The 21,139-nt window shown below is 39.3% G+C and overlaps 1 protein-coding gene across 16 annotated transcripts in view; it reads left to right on the top strand.

Annotated features, from left to right (window-relative positions):
* Positions 1-21,139, top strand: part of PLEKHA5 (pleckstrin homology domain containing, family A member 5) — a 209,781-nt gene that overhangs the window by 96,464 nt on the left and 92,178 nt on the right. For 4 of the 16 annotated variants that reach the window (XM_014540167.1, XM_014540156.1, XM_014540159.1 and 1 more), the window contains exon 1: positions 13,276-13,436. The exons of 5 other annotated variants lie outside the window; for them this stretch is intronic. In XM_014540167.1, the coding sequence (XP_014395653.1) occupies positions 13,402-13,436 (35 nt within the window). In that variant the 5' untranslated portion in view covers positions 13,276-13,401. Of the gene's footprint in view, positions 1-13,273; positions 13,437-21,139 lie in introns of those variants that run through there. 7 more of the 16 variants (XM_014540158.1, XM_014540155.1, XM_005866753.2 and 4 more) reach the window with 7 other exon arrangements.

The raw sequence follows: 21,139 nt of genomic DNA, 5'->3' as shown, positions 1-21,139 counted from the left end.
TGGTCCCCTGTCTGCCGGCAGCCATCCCCTGCCACCGCTGCTTTCACGCACCGATGGTGTCGGCCCCACTCGCACCTGCTGACAGCGTGAAGCGATTGGGGCTGGCACCAGCAGTGGGTGCAAGCGGGGCCAGTGCCGTCAGCAGGTGCTAGTGGCAGCTGCTGCCCTGATCGCCCCTCAGGAGCAGAGGGGAGGGGGAGAAGCCCTCAGGGGCAATTTGGGCTGGCAGCTGCCGCTCACACCTGCTGATGGTGCTGAGTGATCGGGGCTGGCGCCGGCAGCAGGAGCAAGCACCTGGTGGGACGGTGGTGCACAGGAGCAAAGAATTTTCAGTAACCACCATAGGCTCGCCCCGATGACAGCAACCGGCGCCCTGCCTTGGTCTGGTGCCCCCACCCACCTGCTCCACCATCCTGCTGCAGCTGATGCCCGCCATGTTCCGCCGCCTGTTGCCAATGCCTGCCATATTCCCTGTGCGCTTCCTAGCGACTGGTTGTTTGGTTGTTCCACCATTTGCATATTAGGCTTTTATGTATTTACTAGAGGCCCAGCACGCGAAATTGCACGAGACCCAGACCCCCTGCACCACGGGACCTTAGACTCCCTCCCGTCGCCACCGTGAACCCATCAGTGCACCTCCTGGTGAGTCTGGTCGTTGGTCATTACGGCGTTACAGCATTATGGCCACAGACCTTTTATAATATAGATAGATGGTCTGCCTTCTGGTAAGGACCACTCTGAGACTTGTAGAACCTCACTTTAAAACAGCAGCAGTTGTAAACACTCTGTTTATGTCATCTTTCTTGTGAGAAGCCAAAACAGCCTTATACAGTGATGTCAGAGGGTCCTAAATGACCAAGGAATTTCCCCCAGGACCTCCATAACATTAAAGAACTAGGGTCTTTCATTGTCATTTAGGTCAGAATGCTCCTTAACTCATCGGTCTCCTGAACAAGCTGGGTGGGCAACTCCATTTGTAGTGTAGGAATTAATCTGAGTTTCAGTACAAAAGCTCACATTTAAAATCTTAGAATGCTGGGTATAATGAAGAAGATCCCCAATTACGTCCAACCAAAGAAAGAATTATAGAATAGTCTACTGTATAGAAGCAAGTCAAATACTACTACTGACCAGGGTTGGTTAAACTTCAAAGCACATCTTTATATATTTGCATATTTCATATTATAGCTTCATCAGTTATTTTTTTGCTGTAAAATTCATAGTATAAAATTAGCTTTTGTAGCCCAGCTGGAGTGGCTTAGTTGGTTGAGCATCGTCCCGAGCACCAAAAGGTTGCTTGGTTCCATTCCAGGTCAGGGCACATGCCTGGGTTGCAGGTTTGATCCCTAGTCAGGGAGCGTAAGGAAGGCAACCAATCGATGTTACTCTCTAACATGGATGTCTCTGTCTCAGCATGTCCTCGAGTGAGGTTTAAAAAAAATTAGCCGTTGTAAGGTACAGTTTAGTGGCATTTAGTGCTTTAACGGTGATGGGCAACTACCACCTCTTCTAGTTACAAAACATTTTCATCACCCCAAATGTAAATCGTGTGCCCATTAAGCAGTCACCCCACATATCTCCTTTCCCCACAACCACTAGTCTGGTTCCTGTCTGTATGGATTTATATATTCTGGGTATTTCTTTTTTTTTTTTTTTTAATTAAATCTTTATTGTTCAGGTTACATTTGTTCCTCTTTTTTTCCCCCCCATAACTCCCCTCCTCCCAGTTCCCGCCCCACCCTCCGCCCTCACTCCCCACCCACTGTCCTCATCCATAGGTGCACGATTTTTGTCCAGTTTCTTCCCGCATCTCCCATTCCCCTTTCCCCCCCAAGAATAGTCAGTCCATTCCCTTTCTATGTCCCTGATTCATTATAATCACCAGTTCATTCTGTACATCAGATTATTTATTCACTTGGTTCTTAGATTCACTTGTTGATAGATGCATGTTTGTTGTTCACAATTTGTATCTTTACCTTTTTCTTCTTCCTCTTCTTAAAGGATACCTTTCAGCATTTCGTATAATACTGGTTTAGTGGTGATGAACTCCTTTAGCTTTTCCTTATCTGTGAAGCTCTTTATCTGACCTTCAATTCTGAATGATAGCTTTGCTGGATAAAGTAATCTTGGTTGTAGGTTCTTGGTATTCATCACTTTGAATATTTCTTGCCATTCCCTTCTGGCCTGCAAAGTTTCTGTTGAGAAATCAGCTGACAGTCGTATGGGTATTCCCTTGTAGGTAATTGAGTCTCTTTCTCTTGCTGCTTTTAAGATTCTCTCTTTGTCTTTTGCTCTTGGCATTTTAATTATGATGTGTCTTGGTGTGGTCCTCTTTGGATTCCTTTTGTTTGGGGTTCTCTGCGCTTCTTGGACCTGTAAGTCCATTTCTTTCACCAGGTGGGGGAAGTTTTCTGCCATTATTTCTTCAAATAGGTTTTCAATATCTTGCTGTCTCTCATCTTCTGGCACCCCTATTATTCTGATGTTGGTACGCTTGAAGCTGTCCCAGAGGCTCCTTACACTATCTTCGTATTTTCGGATTCTTTTTTCATTTTGCTTTTCCGGTTGGGTGTTTTTTGCTTCTTCGCATTTCAAATCTTTGGCTTGATTCTTGCGCTCCTCTGGTCTGCTATTGGGTGTAATATTCTTTATTTCAGAGCGTGTATGCTTAATTTCTAGTTTCTTTATCATAGCATCGAGGGTCTCATTAGTTTTCGTGAAGCTCTCCAAAAGTTTATTGCAAGCCCTCAAAATTGCGTTTTTTAGCTCTATATCCTCCATTTCTGTCATGTTTTTTTGTCTCCGCATTTTTTATGCTTTCTTGGTGCACCCCCTAGTGGTCTTTGTGCGCAGTCTTGTTCTAGTTGAGCCTTGATTGTTGTAGTTAATACTAGAGGGATTTGACCACCAGGCCGACTGGCTGTGTGAATCAGCTGTGTCTGCCGCGGAAAACTTCTGTCCTCTGGGGAGGTGCTAATCTAGCCTTTGCCTGAGGCGATCCGGCAAATGGCTCTGTGCAGGGCTTGGGCGGGGCGGGATCAACAGGGCGGGGGGAGGGAGCGGTTATGGCCCCTCTCAGTCCCGTTCCCAGAGGCTCTGCTTCTCAGAACCCCCGGAACCGCTGCAAACCTCGGAGGGAAAGCTGCCTTCCAACTGATGCCAGACACTCCCGCTTCTCCCGTTTGGGTCCGAGTCCCCAGCGATTCGCCCGTATCTGGAGCTCAGAGTCTGAGACTCCCCCCTGACCGAAAACGACAACCGCGCTCTCAGCCACCAGCCCGCTTTGCGCGCGCACCTCCGCACCTGAGTTTTTTCCACACTGCGCCTCCTCTGAGCCTCGGTGTGCTGTTATTTTTCCTTCTAGTTGAAGAGTCTCTCCTCAGCCAGCCTTCCTGCGGTTCTGGGTGATGTCCGTTCCGTCTTTTAGTTGTATTTTTGAAGTGGTTGTTTGCGGCAGCAGTCTCCGGTGTTTACCTATGCCGCCATCTTGGTCTCTCTCTGGGTATTTCTTATAAGTGGAATCATGCAAGCTGTGGCCTTTGTGTCTGCCTTCTTTCACTTCATATAATGAATGGTTTTCAGGTTCATGCATGTTGTAGCATGGTACAGTACTTTATTCTTTTCACACTCATGCCAACACTAAATATTTATGCTGGAATTCTGGATGGGCTCTGGGGCTTCCAGATTAAATATTAAACAATCAGGAATTTTTATTATTGTTGTTAGTAAACAGTAGAATACATTGTTTTATGAAACCTTTCAAAGGCAGCCTGTGAAACTGATCCATTTATTCCTTTCTTGTTTGGTCTTTTATTTCTAATATGTAAGTAATACTTTTTTTTTTTTTTAATCCTCACCCAAGGATATTTTCCCATTGATTTTTAGAGAGGGTGAAAGAGAGGGTGGAGACAGAGAGAGAGAAACATCCATGTGAGAGAGATACATCAATTAGTTGCCTCCTGCACACGACCTGACCTGGGGCTGGGGATCTAGCCTGCAACCAAGGCACGTGCCCTTGACTGGAATCAAACCCAGGACCTTCAGTCCTCGGGCTGACACACTATCCACTGAGCCAAACCGGTCAGGGTATAAATTAGTTTTTACTTTTGAAATATTTAGCCAACATAGGAATCAGAGAGTAATGGATACACAGGTAGATTACAAGATGCTTTTTATTTGATGGACTAATTTTGCTGCTTAAAGAAGTGGGTTATATCTTTCCAATTTCCTTTGGGTACATCTTTTATTTCTCCTTGCTGTTGTTGCTGGTTAATGTTCTCCAGTCACTTCGTGCACTGAACTGGTTTTCCCATGCTAAGTTACATTTAGATTTGTTAAGTGTGGTTTATTAATTTGCCATAGAATGTGCTAGGCCACTCTTGGTGCCTAACAAACTGCTATCCTCCCTCCCCTCCAACTTTATTTCCGTTGGAAAGAGTCCAGATTTTGTCCTAGTGGGTTTTCTTCCCTGTGCTCTGGGTAGGTGAGCCTCCTGAGCCCAGGAGATGGGTAATAATTATTCTTAGGAAGTCTGTCCTGTTTCCTACGCCAGGGATTGGTTTAACCCGAAGAATTTCTGTGCAAGTTTTCTTTATTTTCTTTAAAAAAGGAACCTAAGACAGAATCCATTCCTTCTACTGTAATAATGTGGAGCCCTGAGAGAAAGCAAGAGATTCCAGCTTGGTGCTTCTATTGGTAGTGGTGAGGTTGTTATTATAAGTTCTGTTTTATAGCAAGCAAAGCTGCTTCATGGAAAACCAACCTTCTCAAGAGCATTGGAAACATCCAAATGCTCACCAGCCCTCTGTGTGCCTTATAAAACTCTGCTGGCAAATTTCCTTTGATCACCGAGCTTCCTTTCCTAAATAGCTCTCATGGCCCACCAGGTAACACCCCGGCCCCATTGTCCAGCGTTCACAAAGTTCAACCCTGCTCTTCACCTGCCTTTCTACACCAAGCCAAACTAGTCATCTCATTCTTACTATATTTTTTCATCATGACTTTTCTATTTTCTACTCTCCAAATCCTCCTACCCACGGTTTATAAGGTGTCATGCACAAAGCCCATTTACATTTATCTTCGCTGTTTTGAGCCACATGTCTTTCAGAACAGTAAGAGTTATTGCATACTGAGCTTTAATTGTGTATCAAATACTGTTGTAAAAGCTTTAATATTTCCATTCATTTAATCCTCATAACAGCTCTATGATGATGTTATTGTTATACCCATTTTAGAGATGAAGAACTGAGGCACAGGGAGGTACCAGTAGCTTTCCTAAGGCCTGATCCAGGGTTCTGGTTCCAGAATTCATTTATGCTATAGCATTTATTCTTACTTGTATTTCAGTTATGTACTTATTTACCCACAACTGGTTTGACTATTTTCGTTTTCTTTTTTTCAATTCTTTCACAGGATCTAGCAAATGCTCCTATTAGAGGAGCAGTATCCTCAGTAAATCTTCGTTGAATGAATTAAAAAACCTATTAACTAGTCAAGGAAATTAAATCCCATCCCCGGTTTGTTTGATTATTTTTTCTTTTAACACTGAGCAGCAATATACATAACATTTCCAGTAAACTTCTAAAATATTTGTATTTAAAAGAAGGAGAAACTTGTGGGCCAAGGAATTTATACAAAAGGGGTGTAAAAACAGTCAAAGAAATTATGTCTCCAGTGCCAGAAAATGTGAGTGTAAAAAAGTGGCAAGTTAAAACCTGTTTTGCTTTTTGGTTTTAAGGGAGAATTCCCATACCTCAGTAGAACTTGGCCTTGGCAGGCAAATGGTCTTGGTTGTAGTTGTTGCCACGAGACCTGCTGATTATGTCATGTAATATGATGAAGAAAGGACGGCTTGCAAAGTCAGTGGCTTTCTCAGGACCTTTCCATTGAGTCAGCTGTATCTCAATCCTGAGTTTCCGTCCTGTTTCGTCCTGTTCGGCGGAAGTGAACATTTTTTTTTACGTGCATGTTTTCTTGCTTCCTTACAAGCGAGTAAGCAAGAGTTTCTAATTGAGTAAATCAAGCCAACACATAAAGCAACCATTACAGTAGTTTCTTTGGGGCCTGGTTTTTTGTGATCATGTAACTGGTAATATGGTCGTGTGTTTGATTCTATTCCTACATCAAAAATAGACCATGTGTCTTCGAGGCAGATGGTACAAGTGTAGAATCAACTTAGTACCTGAATAATAAATGTTTATTGGTAAATCACTCTGTAGAAAATCAGCTAGATTCTACAGTTTCTTTCAGAATGAAAACCCACAATATAAAGATCTTGTATAAGTTGCAAACTATCACTAAAAAATGTGTATTCATCTACACATTTTGGTTGTCAGTTTATTCTTTCATACTCATCAACGTGTCCTTGAGCCTGAATTTCTTTATTGTGCTAGAATTTAAGATTATCTTTCATAAGACACAAGCACAGTTGACCCTTGAACAATATGGTTTGAACTTCACAGGTCCACTTATACACAGCTTTTCCCCCACAATAAATACGTGCAATATGGTAAATGTGTTTTCTCTTCCTTATGATTTCCTTAATATTTTCTTTTTGCTAGCTTACTTTATTGTGAAAATACAGTATGTTAATACATAGGACACACAAAATGTGTTATCAGGAAGGGTTCCAGTCAACAGTAGGTGAAAAATATAATTAGGGTCCAGAGCCTACTAAAAATTCACTACTCATAATACATTTTTTTCTGTCAGGTGAAATTATCTTGAAGTAGAGAGAGAGAGATATATCAAATGTTTTAAAGGAGGTGTAAATATAACCAGACATTATACCTAGCGCCCAGAAGTGGAGCTTTCATATGATCATAGGGAAATGGAAGGAAGATGATCAATTTTTAAAAAAAATATATTTTATTGATTGTTTACAGAGAGAAAGGGAGAGGGATAGAGAGTTAGAAACATTGATGAGAGAGAAACATCAATTCAGCTGCCTCCTGCACACTCCCTACTGGGGATGTGCCCGCAACCAAGTTATATGCCCTTGACCGGAATCGAACCCGGGACCCTTCAGACCGCAGGCCGACGCTCTATCCACTGAGCCAAACCAGTTAGGGTGAAGATGATCAATTTTAATGTCCTCATCATTGTCTTTTAGATTGTATCGCTCACTTTGGCTTGTATTTCGTTGTGTAAAGAACTCACTAGAGTTAGTCCATTCTCCATTAGTATAAACTTTTTATTTATTGTGCAAAAGAGTTTATATACATCCCTGCTGGCAGGTCCTTTGGGGTTAAGTACGTATGACAGCAGTTTTGTTGGTCACACCAATTATTCCTGATTTGTAGCACTGGAACCAACTGAATGAGAGAGGGTGGGGAAATGCCTCTGAGGAAGTAGCATTTGTGCTGGACCCTATATTGTGAAAAGTGGTGATATCCACAAGTTATGACAGTTTAGAAGGAAGTCCTGGCAACCCATCACACACACACACACACACACACACACACACACAAATAGGAAGAACTTAAAAGGAATTGGAAAAGAAATAAATTGAAGGGAATATAAAATGGCTACTAGTAAGTAAGGCTTTAGTAAACTGGCCTTCGAGGGCCAACTTCGTTCATTGATGACCTGAGAACTGTATAGGTTTCATTAGAAGGTTCTGAATCCTATTAGGAAGCAAGTGTTTTTTAGTAGCTACCACTCCTGGGGGAGAAGATTCTAATGATTTGAAGGGCTTTTCATTTTAAGTGGTCCCTTCCTAAGCAGATGTTTATGGATTAATTTGATGCTTAAATCATTCAACTCTTCCAATTACTTTTTCCAAGAGTTGGCTGCGTTGTGGAATTTTAGCTCTAAGAGAACAGCAAAATGATAGATAGATCACATGGGATAGCCCTTGAACATTTCTTGGGAAGTAATTGAGACTATCTGAACTGTTATGTCAGTGTCAAGTGAAGATGACTAACAGCGTGTTTAGAAATTGTTGGCCCAACACTCACATTGTCTTGCTTGGTGGCATAGTTTGTTTCTACACTGAATTTTAGTTGATGTAGAGGTTAGCACAGTGAGTATATTTAACATCTATCCAGGTTATCATCAGGTGTGAGTGTTTAATTTCTGTGAGTTGATCACTCTTTACCATTTTTTTAAAAATATATATTTTTTCATTGATTTCGGAGAGGAAGAGAGAGATGGCAGTATCAGTGATGACAGAGAATCATTGATCGGCTGCCTCCTGCACACCCCACACTGGGAATCCAGCCCGAAATCTGATTACCACTTTTTAACAGAAAATAATGAGGGTGTGAGAGATCTTATTTTCAAATTATTTAAAACTTATTTTTGTAATTAATGTTGCTTTGCTGTTACTATTTAAATACTGAAGATATGGTATGTAATATACCAAGATAAGTGAATTTGGAAGTTTGGGATGAAAGAAGAGGAGACTATAAGTATTCTTATCTTGCCTCTGTTCTCCTTTGGTGTTATAATAAGAAATACATTCAGTTTTTGGCACAGAGCTACTCAAACCCTTAGAATTTCCTGAATGATCAGAGTGTCCTTTGTTGTTCATGAAGTGACTTAGAGTGGGGACCCTAGATAGCCTCGGTGTTTGGAGGCTTAGAACTCTCAGCCCCATTCACTGACCTCTGGGAAGGGGAAGATGGAGGGTTAGGTGGGGGTGGAACTGCAACAAGATTTTATGAGCTTCCTGGTTGTGAATTCATCGACTTGCCCAGAAATTGGTACAATCCAGTTCCATGGTGACAGAAGCTCCTGTGGTGAGGAGCCTTCCAGACCCTGTCCTATGGACCTTTCCAACTGGCTATTCATCTATGGCCTTTATAATATCCTTTATAATAAACTTGTGAACATAACTAAATGTTCTCTGGGTTCTGTGAGCCCCTCTAGCAAATCAATCAAATGCGAGGAGGTAGTCATGGGAAGCTCCAGTTTATAGCCAGTGGGTCAAAAGCACAGGTAACAACCTGGGTTTGCGACTGGCATGTCTAAAGTGGGGGCAATCTTGTAGTTCTGATGCTATCTCCAGGTAGGTGGTGTCAAAAGTGAGTTAATTACTTGGTGGTTTGTGCTCTTCTTATTATACTAGTATTTTTAAAAAAAATTTTTTTCGAAGTTTAGAAGTGGTTGGTGGTTTGTGCTCTTCTTATTATACTAGTATTTTTTTAAAAAAAAAATTCTGTGTTCTTTTTTTTCTTCAGTTTTTTTTATTAAGTTTTTATATATGTGTCCTTATTCCCACATTCCCCCCACTCATGCCCTCACCCCCCTGTTGTCTGTGTCCATTGGTTAGGCCTATATGCTTGCATATAAGTCCTTTGGTTGATCTCTCCCCTTTACCCCCACCCTCCCCTACCTTCCCTCTGAGGTTTGATGGTCTAGTCTAGTATTTTTCTGATCTGACAGAATTTTACCCAGTGACCTAGGAAATAAAAGTCAGTAATCCACTGATACAGCAGTTGAGTGCTTCATATTATACGGCACTGTTAGACACTGTATGGAAGAGATTGGTAGGAGATCTATTTCTTAACCATTAAAAGAACTTCTACTTTGGATATTAGTGATGAATAAATTGCCACCAAAATAATGGAGACAAATTATTGGGTACTAGGTTGAGTCATTTGGACTACAGCCCGTTATGCAAAGTGAACATTGGGGAGCCAGGTCACCTAAGTCAAGGTCAAGGGCGGCATTGTCAAGTGATGTAAGAGTAAGAACGGAAAAATGATAGTTGTCACAACTGGTCCTCAGTCCTAGTCACAGACATATCTGAGGGATGCACTGAAACATTATTTTTGGTGACTACTTTGGAGGCCCTTCCTGGACTTCTTTTTCTGTGGCTTTTAGTGAAGTACGATTCCTGCCTTTTAGCGTGGAGATACATGAAAAGAGAATAATGATTAATTGGGATTTAGGGTCACTGCCAGTGTAAAGAGGTTTATTAGCTCCGGCAAAGGTGGAGCATCCATCCATGTCTGCCTCAGCTTCATTTCCTAAAATGTGATTTGGGCAGAGTTGAGAAAGCTATGCTATCCATTGCTGGCATTTGGGAAAAGCAGGGAAGAATTTTTTAAGGCACTTGTGAGAATTGTCCTGTTGGTATGCTTTTTTTTCCCCCTGAAATTAGTAATTTCTCTGTTAATTGGGCACCTTTTATAGGTGTAAATTTTAGATTGCATCTTAAATTTGTACGTGTACCGCTACTGCTGTCTCTAACTGAAATCTCTTGAAATAGTCAGGTCAGCTGTCATTTACTTTGCTAATAAGCATTTTCCAGATTTCCCCCAGGCATTTTGCCTCTTCCTCTTCTGTGCGGCACAAATCGGGTTATGTTATAATGATCTGTTTACAGCTCTCTCTTCCCTAATAAACTGTCAGTTCCAGGCTGTTATGGCCTTGAGAGGAGGGACCTTAACTGATTCCCCCTTTCATGCTCATTGCCTGACCGCTCTGTGTTCCCTGTGGGAGTCCTGTGTTCAGTGGGTGGGTGAGGAAGGGGCCTGCGCCTCCCAGGTCCTAGAGAAATAGTGCAGGGTGCTGGTAACTTCATAAACCAGACACTTGGGCAACTTGTTAGTCCTCGGTATCTCTGGTAATCTCTTACAGTCTCTTGACAGAGCTCTGCTGCTTCATTATTATTGTTTTTCTCCTGACTCAATATGCAGAACCATCTTACCCCTGTGTGATTCTGCAAACATACTATGCTGCAATTATATCACAGAAATGTCTGCTTTTCCATGGGATAATTACACAGCCTGTGAAACAATGAATACACCCAAACCAGATCTGCAAGAATAATAACTCTCCTGGTGGTGAAAGCAGTACAAGGCTATTACATAACAGAGGTCAAATGGATTTGGGGGTGTGGATAATAAGCTTCCTACATTTTAACCATCATATATTCTTTTTGAAGGTTGTCAGGTCATTTGAAAGGGGCACTGTCCTATGCTTTTAGGACTGTGGAAACGTTGTTTTGTTGACTTCTTTTGATGTTTTCAAGAATGGGTTGTTGTTTTTTTAGTGAGAGACGTTTAAACTGAACATAGTTGAGACTAGCCAAACCTTCACTTTGGGGAAAGATCATGAATCACTACTTTTCTAAAACATATGCAAACCCTTCTGATTATAGCAAACCGTGTTGGCTTGCCCGTCTGTATTTCAAACTACATGATGAAACAATTTTGTTTTTTCAGCTTGAGGTGCTATTTTAAATCTTTGTTATAGCAGTATCATATGAAAGGAGTGTTTTAACACTGGTTAAATTAGTTGCATGGCAGATTTAGTTGTGAGACAACTCACTTTGAGGTATCTGAACATTTTTACATTATTAGTATCCTGATCATTTTGGATGAAGGGCATTAAATGCGGAAGAAATGTAGTTGGCTATTGAATATGAGTTAACATTTCATTAAACACATATGGTGGGCACTGTCCCAATTGCTTACATGGTTTTTCTCATATAATTCTCACCAAAATCCCATGAGGATTAAGTTATCTTTATTTCTCATATAAGGAAAGTGAGTCACGGAGAGACTAAGCACTTGCCTGTGGTAAGGGGACTATTGAGAAGAAGAGCTGGGCTTGAACTTAGGTCATCAGACTGGAAGCTTTATCCTTGTGACCATGAAGCTGGACTGCCTCCTGTGAGAACAGATATATGGAGAAAGGCTTAACCTCACTTGCAATTAAAACACATAAACACAATTAGGATTGTGTGATGGCACACATTTTCTATTAGATTTGCAAAGAAAGATAATGATCAATGCCCAGTATGTGGGGAAATGGGAATCGAATCTATTGAGATGCAAATGTAACTTGTTACCTCTTTTTAGAGGACAAAGCATTTAAATGTGGAAAACACACACATGCTTTGACCTGTCAATCCCATTTCTAAGAATTATCTTACACAGCACAGCACATGTCTACATGTCTGGACAGTTATATACATGTAGTATTGTTCATATTAACAAAAAATTTTAAATTAAAGGTGTGGCGATAAACAGGTTTAGATTGTTGTGATAGGCAGGGATCATTAAAGGAAAAGTTAGGCCCTAGCCGGTTTGGCTCAGTGGATAGAGCGTCAGCCCGTGGACTGAAGGGTCCCGGGTTCGATTCTGGTCAAGGGCACATACCTCGGTTGCAGGCTTAATTCCCGGCCCCAGTTGGGGTGGGTGCAGGAGGCAACCAATCAATGTGTCTCTCCCCCTTCCACTCTCTCTAAAAATCAATTGGAAAATTTCCTCAGATGAGGTGAGCCGGTTTGGCTCAGTGGATAGAGCGTCAGCCCGTGGACTGAAGGGTCCCGGGTTCGATTCTGGTCAAGGGCACATACCTCGGTTGCAGGCTTAATTCCCGGCCCCAGTTGGGGTGGGTGCAGGAGGCAACCAATCAATGTGTCTCTCCCCCTTCCACTCTCTCTAAAAATCAATGGGAAAATTTCCTCAGATGAGGTTAACAATAAAAATAATAATAATAAAAGGAAAAGTTAGGAACATAATTACTGACATGGAAAACTGCTCATGACATATTGTTGAATGAAAAAAGTAGGTTGTAAAACAACATACGTAGTTTGATTTTCCTATGCTGAATAAATATATGTTTTATATATACAAACTATAGTCTAAAAGAATGTGCACCAATGCTAGCAGCTGTTATCTTTACTGCTAGACCGTATAACTTAGTGATCAAAGATATGGCCGGTGGAGAGCCTCTACCCAGCTTCGAATCCTGCTGATGAATTACTTATTAGCGCTGTGACCATGGACATGTTCCCTAACTATTCTGTGCCTCAGTTTCTTCAATAAAACAAAGATAATTACAGAACTTGTATCATTCGTTAAGTGTTTCACATAATAAGCGATTAATAAACCTGAGTAACTGTTAACCATTTCTGGGTGGTGGAACTCCAGACTTTTAGCTTTCTTTATACCTTTTGTTGGTAGAATTTTTGAAATAAGTATATATCAATTTTGGAAACAATAACAACATATTTTTAAAGGAGTCCTTTAAGTTGGTATGTTTACAGTTTTAATAGGAAATACACATTTTTTTGAACTAAGGTTAAAGTTTCTCACTGAATGTTTTCTTCAAGAGCTCTTTGCAAACCTGTATGCTGATAGTTCCCCTATGCTATATGCCAACTGTAAGGGAATTGAAGTCGCATTTTTCTGTTAGGGCTGGAAAGCATGCATAATCACATCAAATTCTTCCTGACGAAGCTGCCTTCATTTGCGGCTGCGGTGACATGTGAGGGTGTGACGTCAGTCTGGTGTCAGCCTCGCAGAGTGGCAGGCCTGCCTGACAGCACAGCCACAGTGCGTTTCCCAAGTGCTTAGTCCCCCCAGTGCTCATTTGGGAGCAGCTCAAAGACAAAGGAGTTGAGTCTTTTTTTATTCCAGTATCCTTTTTGTCTGTAGTTGAATGTCTGTTTACGAATGTGAGTTTGATGAAGGCTGGTGAGTAGTTCTTGTTACTTTTATATATAAATAGCTAATGGCTAAGTGAGCAGCAGTCCTCTTTTTTCTCAGCTAATGATCCTGTGGCAAATAATCTTTGCAGCCCCAGTGCCAGGCACAGTGCCTCCTGCAAAGGATTTGCATTTTATAAATGTTTCTATAACTGAAGTATTATATTGGTGTAGAAATGTAATGCGTGATTAAGTTTTCAAATGACTTGGGCATTTTAAGATGTAATCTTCTTAGTCTCTCCTTACCTTTAAACTACATAAATGCATGGTAGTTGCAAATTGCTTTAACGCCTAAAAATTTTCATTTAAAATTTTTAATTTATCCTGTTTCTTTTTTAACTTATTGATTTTTTTTATTTTCATAAAGAGAACCTTATGTGAATGATTCTCAAGTTCCTGTGGAGATGCTAATAATATCATTATATCATGCTTTCATTTAAAAGTGTATTAACATTAGTCTAAACTAATTAACATTTTGTTGAAGCTGCTGATATTTATTTGATTCTTTAATTATTTGGGCTGTTTCAGTAAGGTGATTCAAAATAGGAATCCTCATTAACCTAAAATTTAAGAGCAATATAATGACAGGAGATTATTACAGATAATATTTTGGCATTTAAAGAAATTAAGGAAGTTATTATTACTATTGATTGTAAAGGCTGGGTAACATTCCTTTAAAGATTTATTTCTTAACAATATTCAGTCATGTCTCTTTGAATTGCACTATTGTAAATTTATTTAGTTGTTTTTTAAAGCATTCATTTAACAAGTAGGTTATTGAGTAAGATTTTTTTATGTAGCTGTTTGCTCATTACTTTTTTTCTCCATTTTGAGTGGATGAATGATATTATTTTAATTTCATACTATTTATATGGTACAAACTGAAGCCTTTAAAGTTTTTTACATTTTGCCATTTTAGATTCAGTAGCAGCCTTGTGATTTCAAGGTCCTTTAGAGGAAATTTCAAACAAAGTTTTCTCTTAAAGAACAGGCACTTTTGCTTTTTAAGTCTAGTTGAGGAAAAAACAATAGGAAATTCTTAATAAATGTATTAAATATTTTCAGATCAGTTTTCTGAAGCAATTAAAGAATAAGATTTGTTATACATATTTTGTATATGAATAAGATGGTTAGGTGTTGAAACTGATCTAAATCCGCGTTTTATATGTGAATGTGCAAAAATAGCACATTTGAGGAATTTGGCAGTAACTTCCTCCTATTATGATTCTTAGTACATTATACTATTTCTATATTTAGAAGCATAAGAAATAGAGAAGTAGGGTTTCAAGTACATTTTATTTGATTCGACGGCCTTAATTCAAGATCCACATTTTTTTCCCTTAGGTTGCAGAATTTTCAGCTCCCAGCTGAAAATTGTGCCCAAAGCTAGAATATTTAAGTATATGGAGAACTCATGCATATTTTTATTCCCTTTAAAAATTTATCTTGAATCCACTTAAAATATTTTATCATGGTTTTAAAATAGCTTATATTTTAAACTTAGTAAGTTATATAGTAATGATGAGTTGGAATACATCACTGAACATTTTAAACAAGGATGTTTTTGAGACATTATGGCATCAGAAGTCACTGGCCTAAAAACCAGTAAAGTTCAAGTGAGGAGAAGCTACTTAAAACTTTTTTGTATGGACAGGAAATTAAATCTGGCAAAACAAAACAAAACAAACAAAAAACAAGGGGATGAGCTGAGCTGCAGGGGGAATAACCTGAAATTGACATAAAGGTTTTACTCAGGACTAAGGCAGTCGAGGATAAAGTGCTTGTCTGTTTTCTGATGAATAAAGTATGCTTTGAGGAACCCTTCCCACCAACCCTGAAGCCGGATGGGAAAGTATAATTGTGCTATTTATTCTTTAAGTTTGGAATTTAGGTTAATAAATTCAGATGAAGTAGTGTTCTTTAGGCTGCATATAGTCTTCAACTGTATTTTTGTTTCCTAGTGGTGGACAGCACAAAACCTTGTGTATATTAGCTGCTTAGTAAATATTTGAGCATAAATAAATTAATTGATGAAGCAAATAAAATGAATGAGGAGAATATCTTGATCTTTGTATTATAAGGATTCATCTTCACTGTGCTGGTGAAAACCTCTTAGTTACCTAACCAAGTAATAGCACACCATGGTCTCGTACTCGGCTAGGCAATGTGTCTCTGGGGTACAATACTGCCTTCACAGTGTACTGCCGTGGACATTGGATTTCATTGCTGGCTCTGCTCGCTGTGTCTTTGCTATAGAAACTGGGTCTGACCCTGCTATTCTGGGTCAGAGTTCTGTCTCACTCGTGCCTTTTCTGTAAGTGAGGAATTTCTCAGTGCTTGGGGATAATTATTTGCTGACTAAACTGAGCCTTAACTAAGTGCTGTGTGCGTCACATAAGTACATTAGCTTTAGGACCTTTTCAGAGTTAAAAAAAAATTTATATCATTTTTATATCGTTTTGAAATTGAAATGACAGGAGTGGAGCAAATGCATTGATTCAAAACTTACATTACAAACTTTGTATACATAAGTCTATTGTTACTCAAAGCCTAACACTCATGTGGATAACAATTATGATAGTTACATTTTCTTTGTAACTAGCATGGTGTTAACTGAATTTTTCTTATGTTACTTCCAAAAATTATTTAAAATCTATTATCAAGTGTTTAGTTTTTTAGATTCTAAATGTGTATGTTGATTTTGTTTAAGAAGGTGGTGGTTTGCTTTTTTTTCATGAGATTTAGAAATTATCTATAAATAACCAAAAACTAAAACAGATAAATTTGTATATGAGCCTCATATTTTGACATTTTTATTTTCTATCTGTATTGTTTCTAGTCTGAAATAATGCTTTCAGCTTTGGACTTGCAACATCACCTCAAATTGATATTTTCCCACTGGGAAAAGCAATATTTTCAGTTTCTGTTGGGTGCTTTTATAAAACCCATGCTTTACATTTGTTGTTATTTGTACTTAAATTTGTTGTACCTATAATCTGGGAAATGAGAAGGACCATTGGTAAATATGTTGTGATAATTTTGTCTGAGCAGCGAAGAGTGGAAGACGATTGAGAAGCTGTAGAGAACAGGAAGATAGAAAAGAGATAGTGGATTTAAAACGGAATTAGAATCAGGAAAGGTTTCATTGCCGTCCTTCAGATAGACGTAGACGTGGGGTGATGTTTGGCAGTGACATGGGAGGAGGAGGGGAGAGGCTCAGCAAGGGAGGCTCATGTTCACGGTCCGTGGAAGAGGGGAAGGGCCTCTGAGGAAAGCTTGGTGTTTTGTTTTGTTTTAGCACTGAGCAGAAAACGGGAGAAGATGTAGGGCAGAACCGAAAAGTCTTGTTGGCTGTGATGAGGGTCAGGGAAGGGGCAGCATTTGAAAGGTGAGGATCCGGAAAGGATGCAGCTCAGGCCTTGGACAACGTTGTCGATGCTGTGAGCCCCATGTACCCATGTGTAAAGCGAAGATAGGAATGCCTCAGAGGGTCTGTATGAGGGTTGATTGTCAAGTTTCAAGTACAGTGTGTGACACAGCTGAGGGTGTGAGCAGCACGGGGAGCGATGCCCAAGTGGTCATTATGAAGGTGATGATTTTAGAATTGGATGCTGGGAGGGAGGCTCCATCAGTGAGGTGCTCCCACCTGAGTTTCCCTCAGGAAATCTGAGACGATCCATTTTCTAAATGATGAGAGGAGAGAGGGTAGAAGATAATGGGTTAAGACCTTAAGGAGAATTTGTAGATGGTGGATAAATGAATCACTGAGGTTTGGGCAGGATGTCTGGAAGCAGTTCATTCTAAGTTAAAGGCAAGTGGCATTTAGAACTAAGTGCGGGGAAAGGACATATGCACTTTTCATGTTTTGCAAAAAAAAAAAAAAAAAAATTACAATCTTGTAGATTTCTAACTTGGTGGTTGCTTCTTCACATAACCAAGGCTCAAGAATTCAGTTTCTCAAAAAAGGCAGGGCGCTCTTAGTGTTTTTCTTTTGTTCTTAAAACATTGCCTTTAATTGTCGGCACAACTTTTCATGCTATCATATTTTCAGTTTAAAAATGACTTGCAAGAATGGTCATTGTGGTCGTCAGATTTCAGCATAACAGTTTTCTCCTTTTTATTAAAAAATGAAAATAGTTATCCTTATAAAACATTAATGAATTTTACATTTAACGGTATTATTAAAAGTTACTTGGTCCAACTGGTGTGGCTCAGTGGTTGAGTGTTGACCTATGAACCAAGAGATCACAGTTCTATTTCTGGTCAGGGCACATGCCCGGGTTGCAGGCTCCTTCTCCAGTGTGGGGCTTGTAGGAGGCAACTGATCAATGATTCTCTCTCATCATTTATGTTTCTATCTCTCTCTCTCTCCCTCTCCCTTTCTAAAAATCAATAAAAACATTTTCTTAAAAATTACTTGGACTACCATAAAGCCAGTTGATCTAATAAATGAGATAACTGATTTAATAACTAAGTCACTGCTACAAATATGGCTTTTTGTGTTGTTGGTTTTTGTTTTGTTGTTTTTTTTTTACCTAATTTGAGACTGTTTGAGTGTCAAAGTGATAAGGCTTTATGATTTCAGTTGATAAAAGCTATTCAACTTTAAAACAAGCTGGAGAGTATAATTGACTGAGAGTATAATAAAACCAAGTCTAAACTGAGAATGTACAATACTCTTTTTGGTTTGAGTGTGAGGGTACTGAAATCAAGAGTTGTAACTACACATGTGAACTGTTGGCTCTATAATTTTCTACCTAAATTTGAGAAATACAATAGCTTCCATAGTGCCACATCTCTTTTGCCTTGTTCCAACCTGACAACATTGTGGATATGGCTGCTTTTATGGGTTGGGTCCTTGTAGAAGTCCAAGTCATGATACTGGCTTCATTCCCAGGGTTGCCAGAAGAATTGCCAAACCACTATGATATCCTATGTTTCTTTTACTAAATTAAGTCCTCTTTCTTTCTCATGAGAAATACATGATTCAGAGCAAAGCATGCAAATGGTTTGCATCTGAGTTTAATAAGAGGCAACCACAATTTCTTCTGTGGGACAGACAGAGTTTGTAAAATACGTATTTTTTTATGCATAGTGGATAAATTTTCAACCTCATTGCTATGGTTGCACATACAAAACACTACCTAATAAAGCTTGCTTTGTCTAACATACCACTCAGAAGAATTATATTGGTTCTTATTGACAATACATTAATAGCAATTTCAATATTTATTTCTTAAATTAGAAAAGAGAATGAATTTTGTAGCAAAACAGTAACTGAAGTTACCCCTAAAATAAAGGTGTTTTTTAATACACACACACACACACACACACACACGCACGCACGCACGCACAAATACAAGTACTCTCACAGGAGAGAATTGCTAAGAAGTTGCCAGGACATAGTTATTGATTGGCCAAAACATTTTTTTAAAACATTTTCTGAGAGTGGAAATAAAACCTCAAGAGTTCTTGGGCTTTCTGTAAATCGCCCTTTTTACCTTTCCAAAGCTTCTCAAAGGAAAAAATTTATAAACCCATTTTTTTTCTTTTACCAGGTAGAATGGCGAAATCTAGTTTTAAATATTCTAGTGTAAGTGTTTTCTTGGAACATATGTGAGTTGCCTTCCCTAAGAAAAATGAAGTGTTTCCTTTGCGACGAGCCTGTCCCTTCCCAATTTTTTCTTGCTGGTATAATAGAAACTTATTTTATTCACGCTCCTCTAGGAGGGCAGCAGGCAAAGTTGAGACTCTTGATTGATGTAAGTTCACTTAACCGTTGATTTGATTAGGCATAGACTCATACATCTGGCTAGTGACATTCTAGGAAAAGATGGCCAGGGAGATTTGGGGAAACTTTTTTGAAAATGTTTATGTAAAGAGAAACTTTCCATTTCGCCCTCAGACCTTGTGGTCTGCCCATGATATTTTAGACTGAAGCAGCCAGTTTGCGACGACTGTGAGGGTGCCTAGCTAAATAAGACAGGCCAATCAGTGATACTATATTACATGCTTATAAATAATCATATCTCCTTGAAGTCGTAATGTTGTTATTTTTTAAATCAGGTGTAGCTCCTTTCTCTACTTGTTTCAAAGAGTATGATATGTACTAATTGGTATAGCATTGCTCTCATTTTTTCATTGTAATTTTCTGATCTAGTACTCGGTACCGTACTTATTTTTGCAAAAATTATATAAATCTTAATGTTTTAAAGAACTTCTTATAGGGTATATTACCTATATGACTTATGGTTTCTTGCACTGAATAAAGGTTGCATAGTTTTTGGCTTATTGTTGGATAGCAGGAGTTTTTAAACCACATTTTATAAGTCAGCCTATTGTTAATTGTATTGAATACTTTCATTTTTTTCCCTAGAGTAGTTTGAAAGAACACTTAAGAATGAAATAGTTACTTAAGTGTCACTGACTTTTATCATTTTACTAGAAATTTAAAACACCATATATTATTGAGCAAGTGCTTTTTCCTCTCATCATTTTATTGGGGTTTATATTTGAAATGTGCATTGTGTGCATTTTATGCACCTATTGGGGGCGGGGTCTTTCCTTTCTATAGAGATGTCATTGTCATTCTCCTCTATAAGCCTTCTGCTGAGGGAAGGCTGGATGTGGACTGAACAATAACAAAAGGTTGTCTCACTCCAGTGACCCTGGAAGGGACACAAATACTGGCCTCCCCTAGCTTCAGAGCGCTGCTATGCAATTTATTTGTTGTATAAAAGCATCTGCTACTAGAATTGCAGTAACTTGCTGTTTCCATAAATAGGTTATAGGAACTCTGTAGTTGATCAGCTTTCCCTTTTTATGTAGGCTCCCAGAAAGCTCAGAACTGCTTAAAAGTAGCACAGCTTAGCTTTGCTTTTCGGTAGTTACCTATGTGATTTATTGTTTGATTCACACACATACACAATTTGAAAAGCCATTGGGTAGACTAATGAACTTCTCTCGCTGATAAACATGTCCTTTTTAATTTGTTGTGCATGCATTTTGATAGAAATATATATACCAGTTTATACACAACTGATTTATTCATCTTAAGATCCTTTAAAACCAAATTATTATTGAATGAAATAGTTCCATAGAGGCTTTAAATAAGCAGGTCTTTCCTTTGATCTTCTAGTTATAGTCAATGATTAAATGTCTGGGAGTAAATAGTGAAGAGGGCATAATGCCAAAGAGCAAGCAGTTTGTGTTGCTGTTTGTCAATTTCTTGATGTCTTTTCTAAAACTGGCATTGATTTCATCCTTTTACCAGTATTGAAAAAAATCCACATTATTAACTGGTACACCTGGTACCTGGGCCTTTGCTACAGCATGATCCTCAGATTGAGCTAGTGAATATGACCTATTTCCTTCAGACCTGAACTCCCTGGAAGAGCTGAATCCTTTTTTTTTAAAGTGTTGTCACTATTTAAGAACCTGCTCACGGACCTGAACTCCCTGGAAGAGCTGAATCCTTTTTTTTTTTTTTTTAAGTGTTGTCACTATTTAAGAACCTGCTCACATACTGCCTTTGCTAGCATAAAAACATGATCCCTCTGGAGCTTTTATATGGGAACTAGAGGCCCGGTGCACGAATTCGTGCACGGGTGGCGTCCCTCGGCGTGGCCTGCGGGGACTGGGCCGAAACCAGCAGTCCAGTGCTGCCTGCCACTCCCGCTCAACCCAGCCATG

Source organism: Myotis brandtii, unplaced genomic scaffold (genome assembly GCF_000412655.1).
Source record: "Myotis brandtii unplaced genomic scaffold, ASM41265v1 scaffold237, whole genome shotgun sequence".
Classification (NCBI taxonomy): Eukaryota; Metazoa; Chordata; class Mammalia; order Chiroptera; family Vespertilionidae; genus Myotis; species Myotis brandtii.
This window is presented reverse-complemented; position numbering and strand designations above follow the sequence as displayed.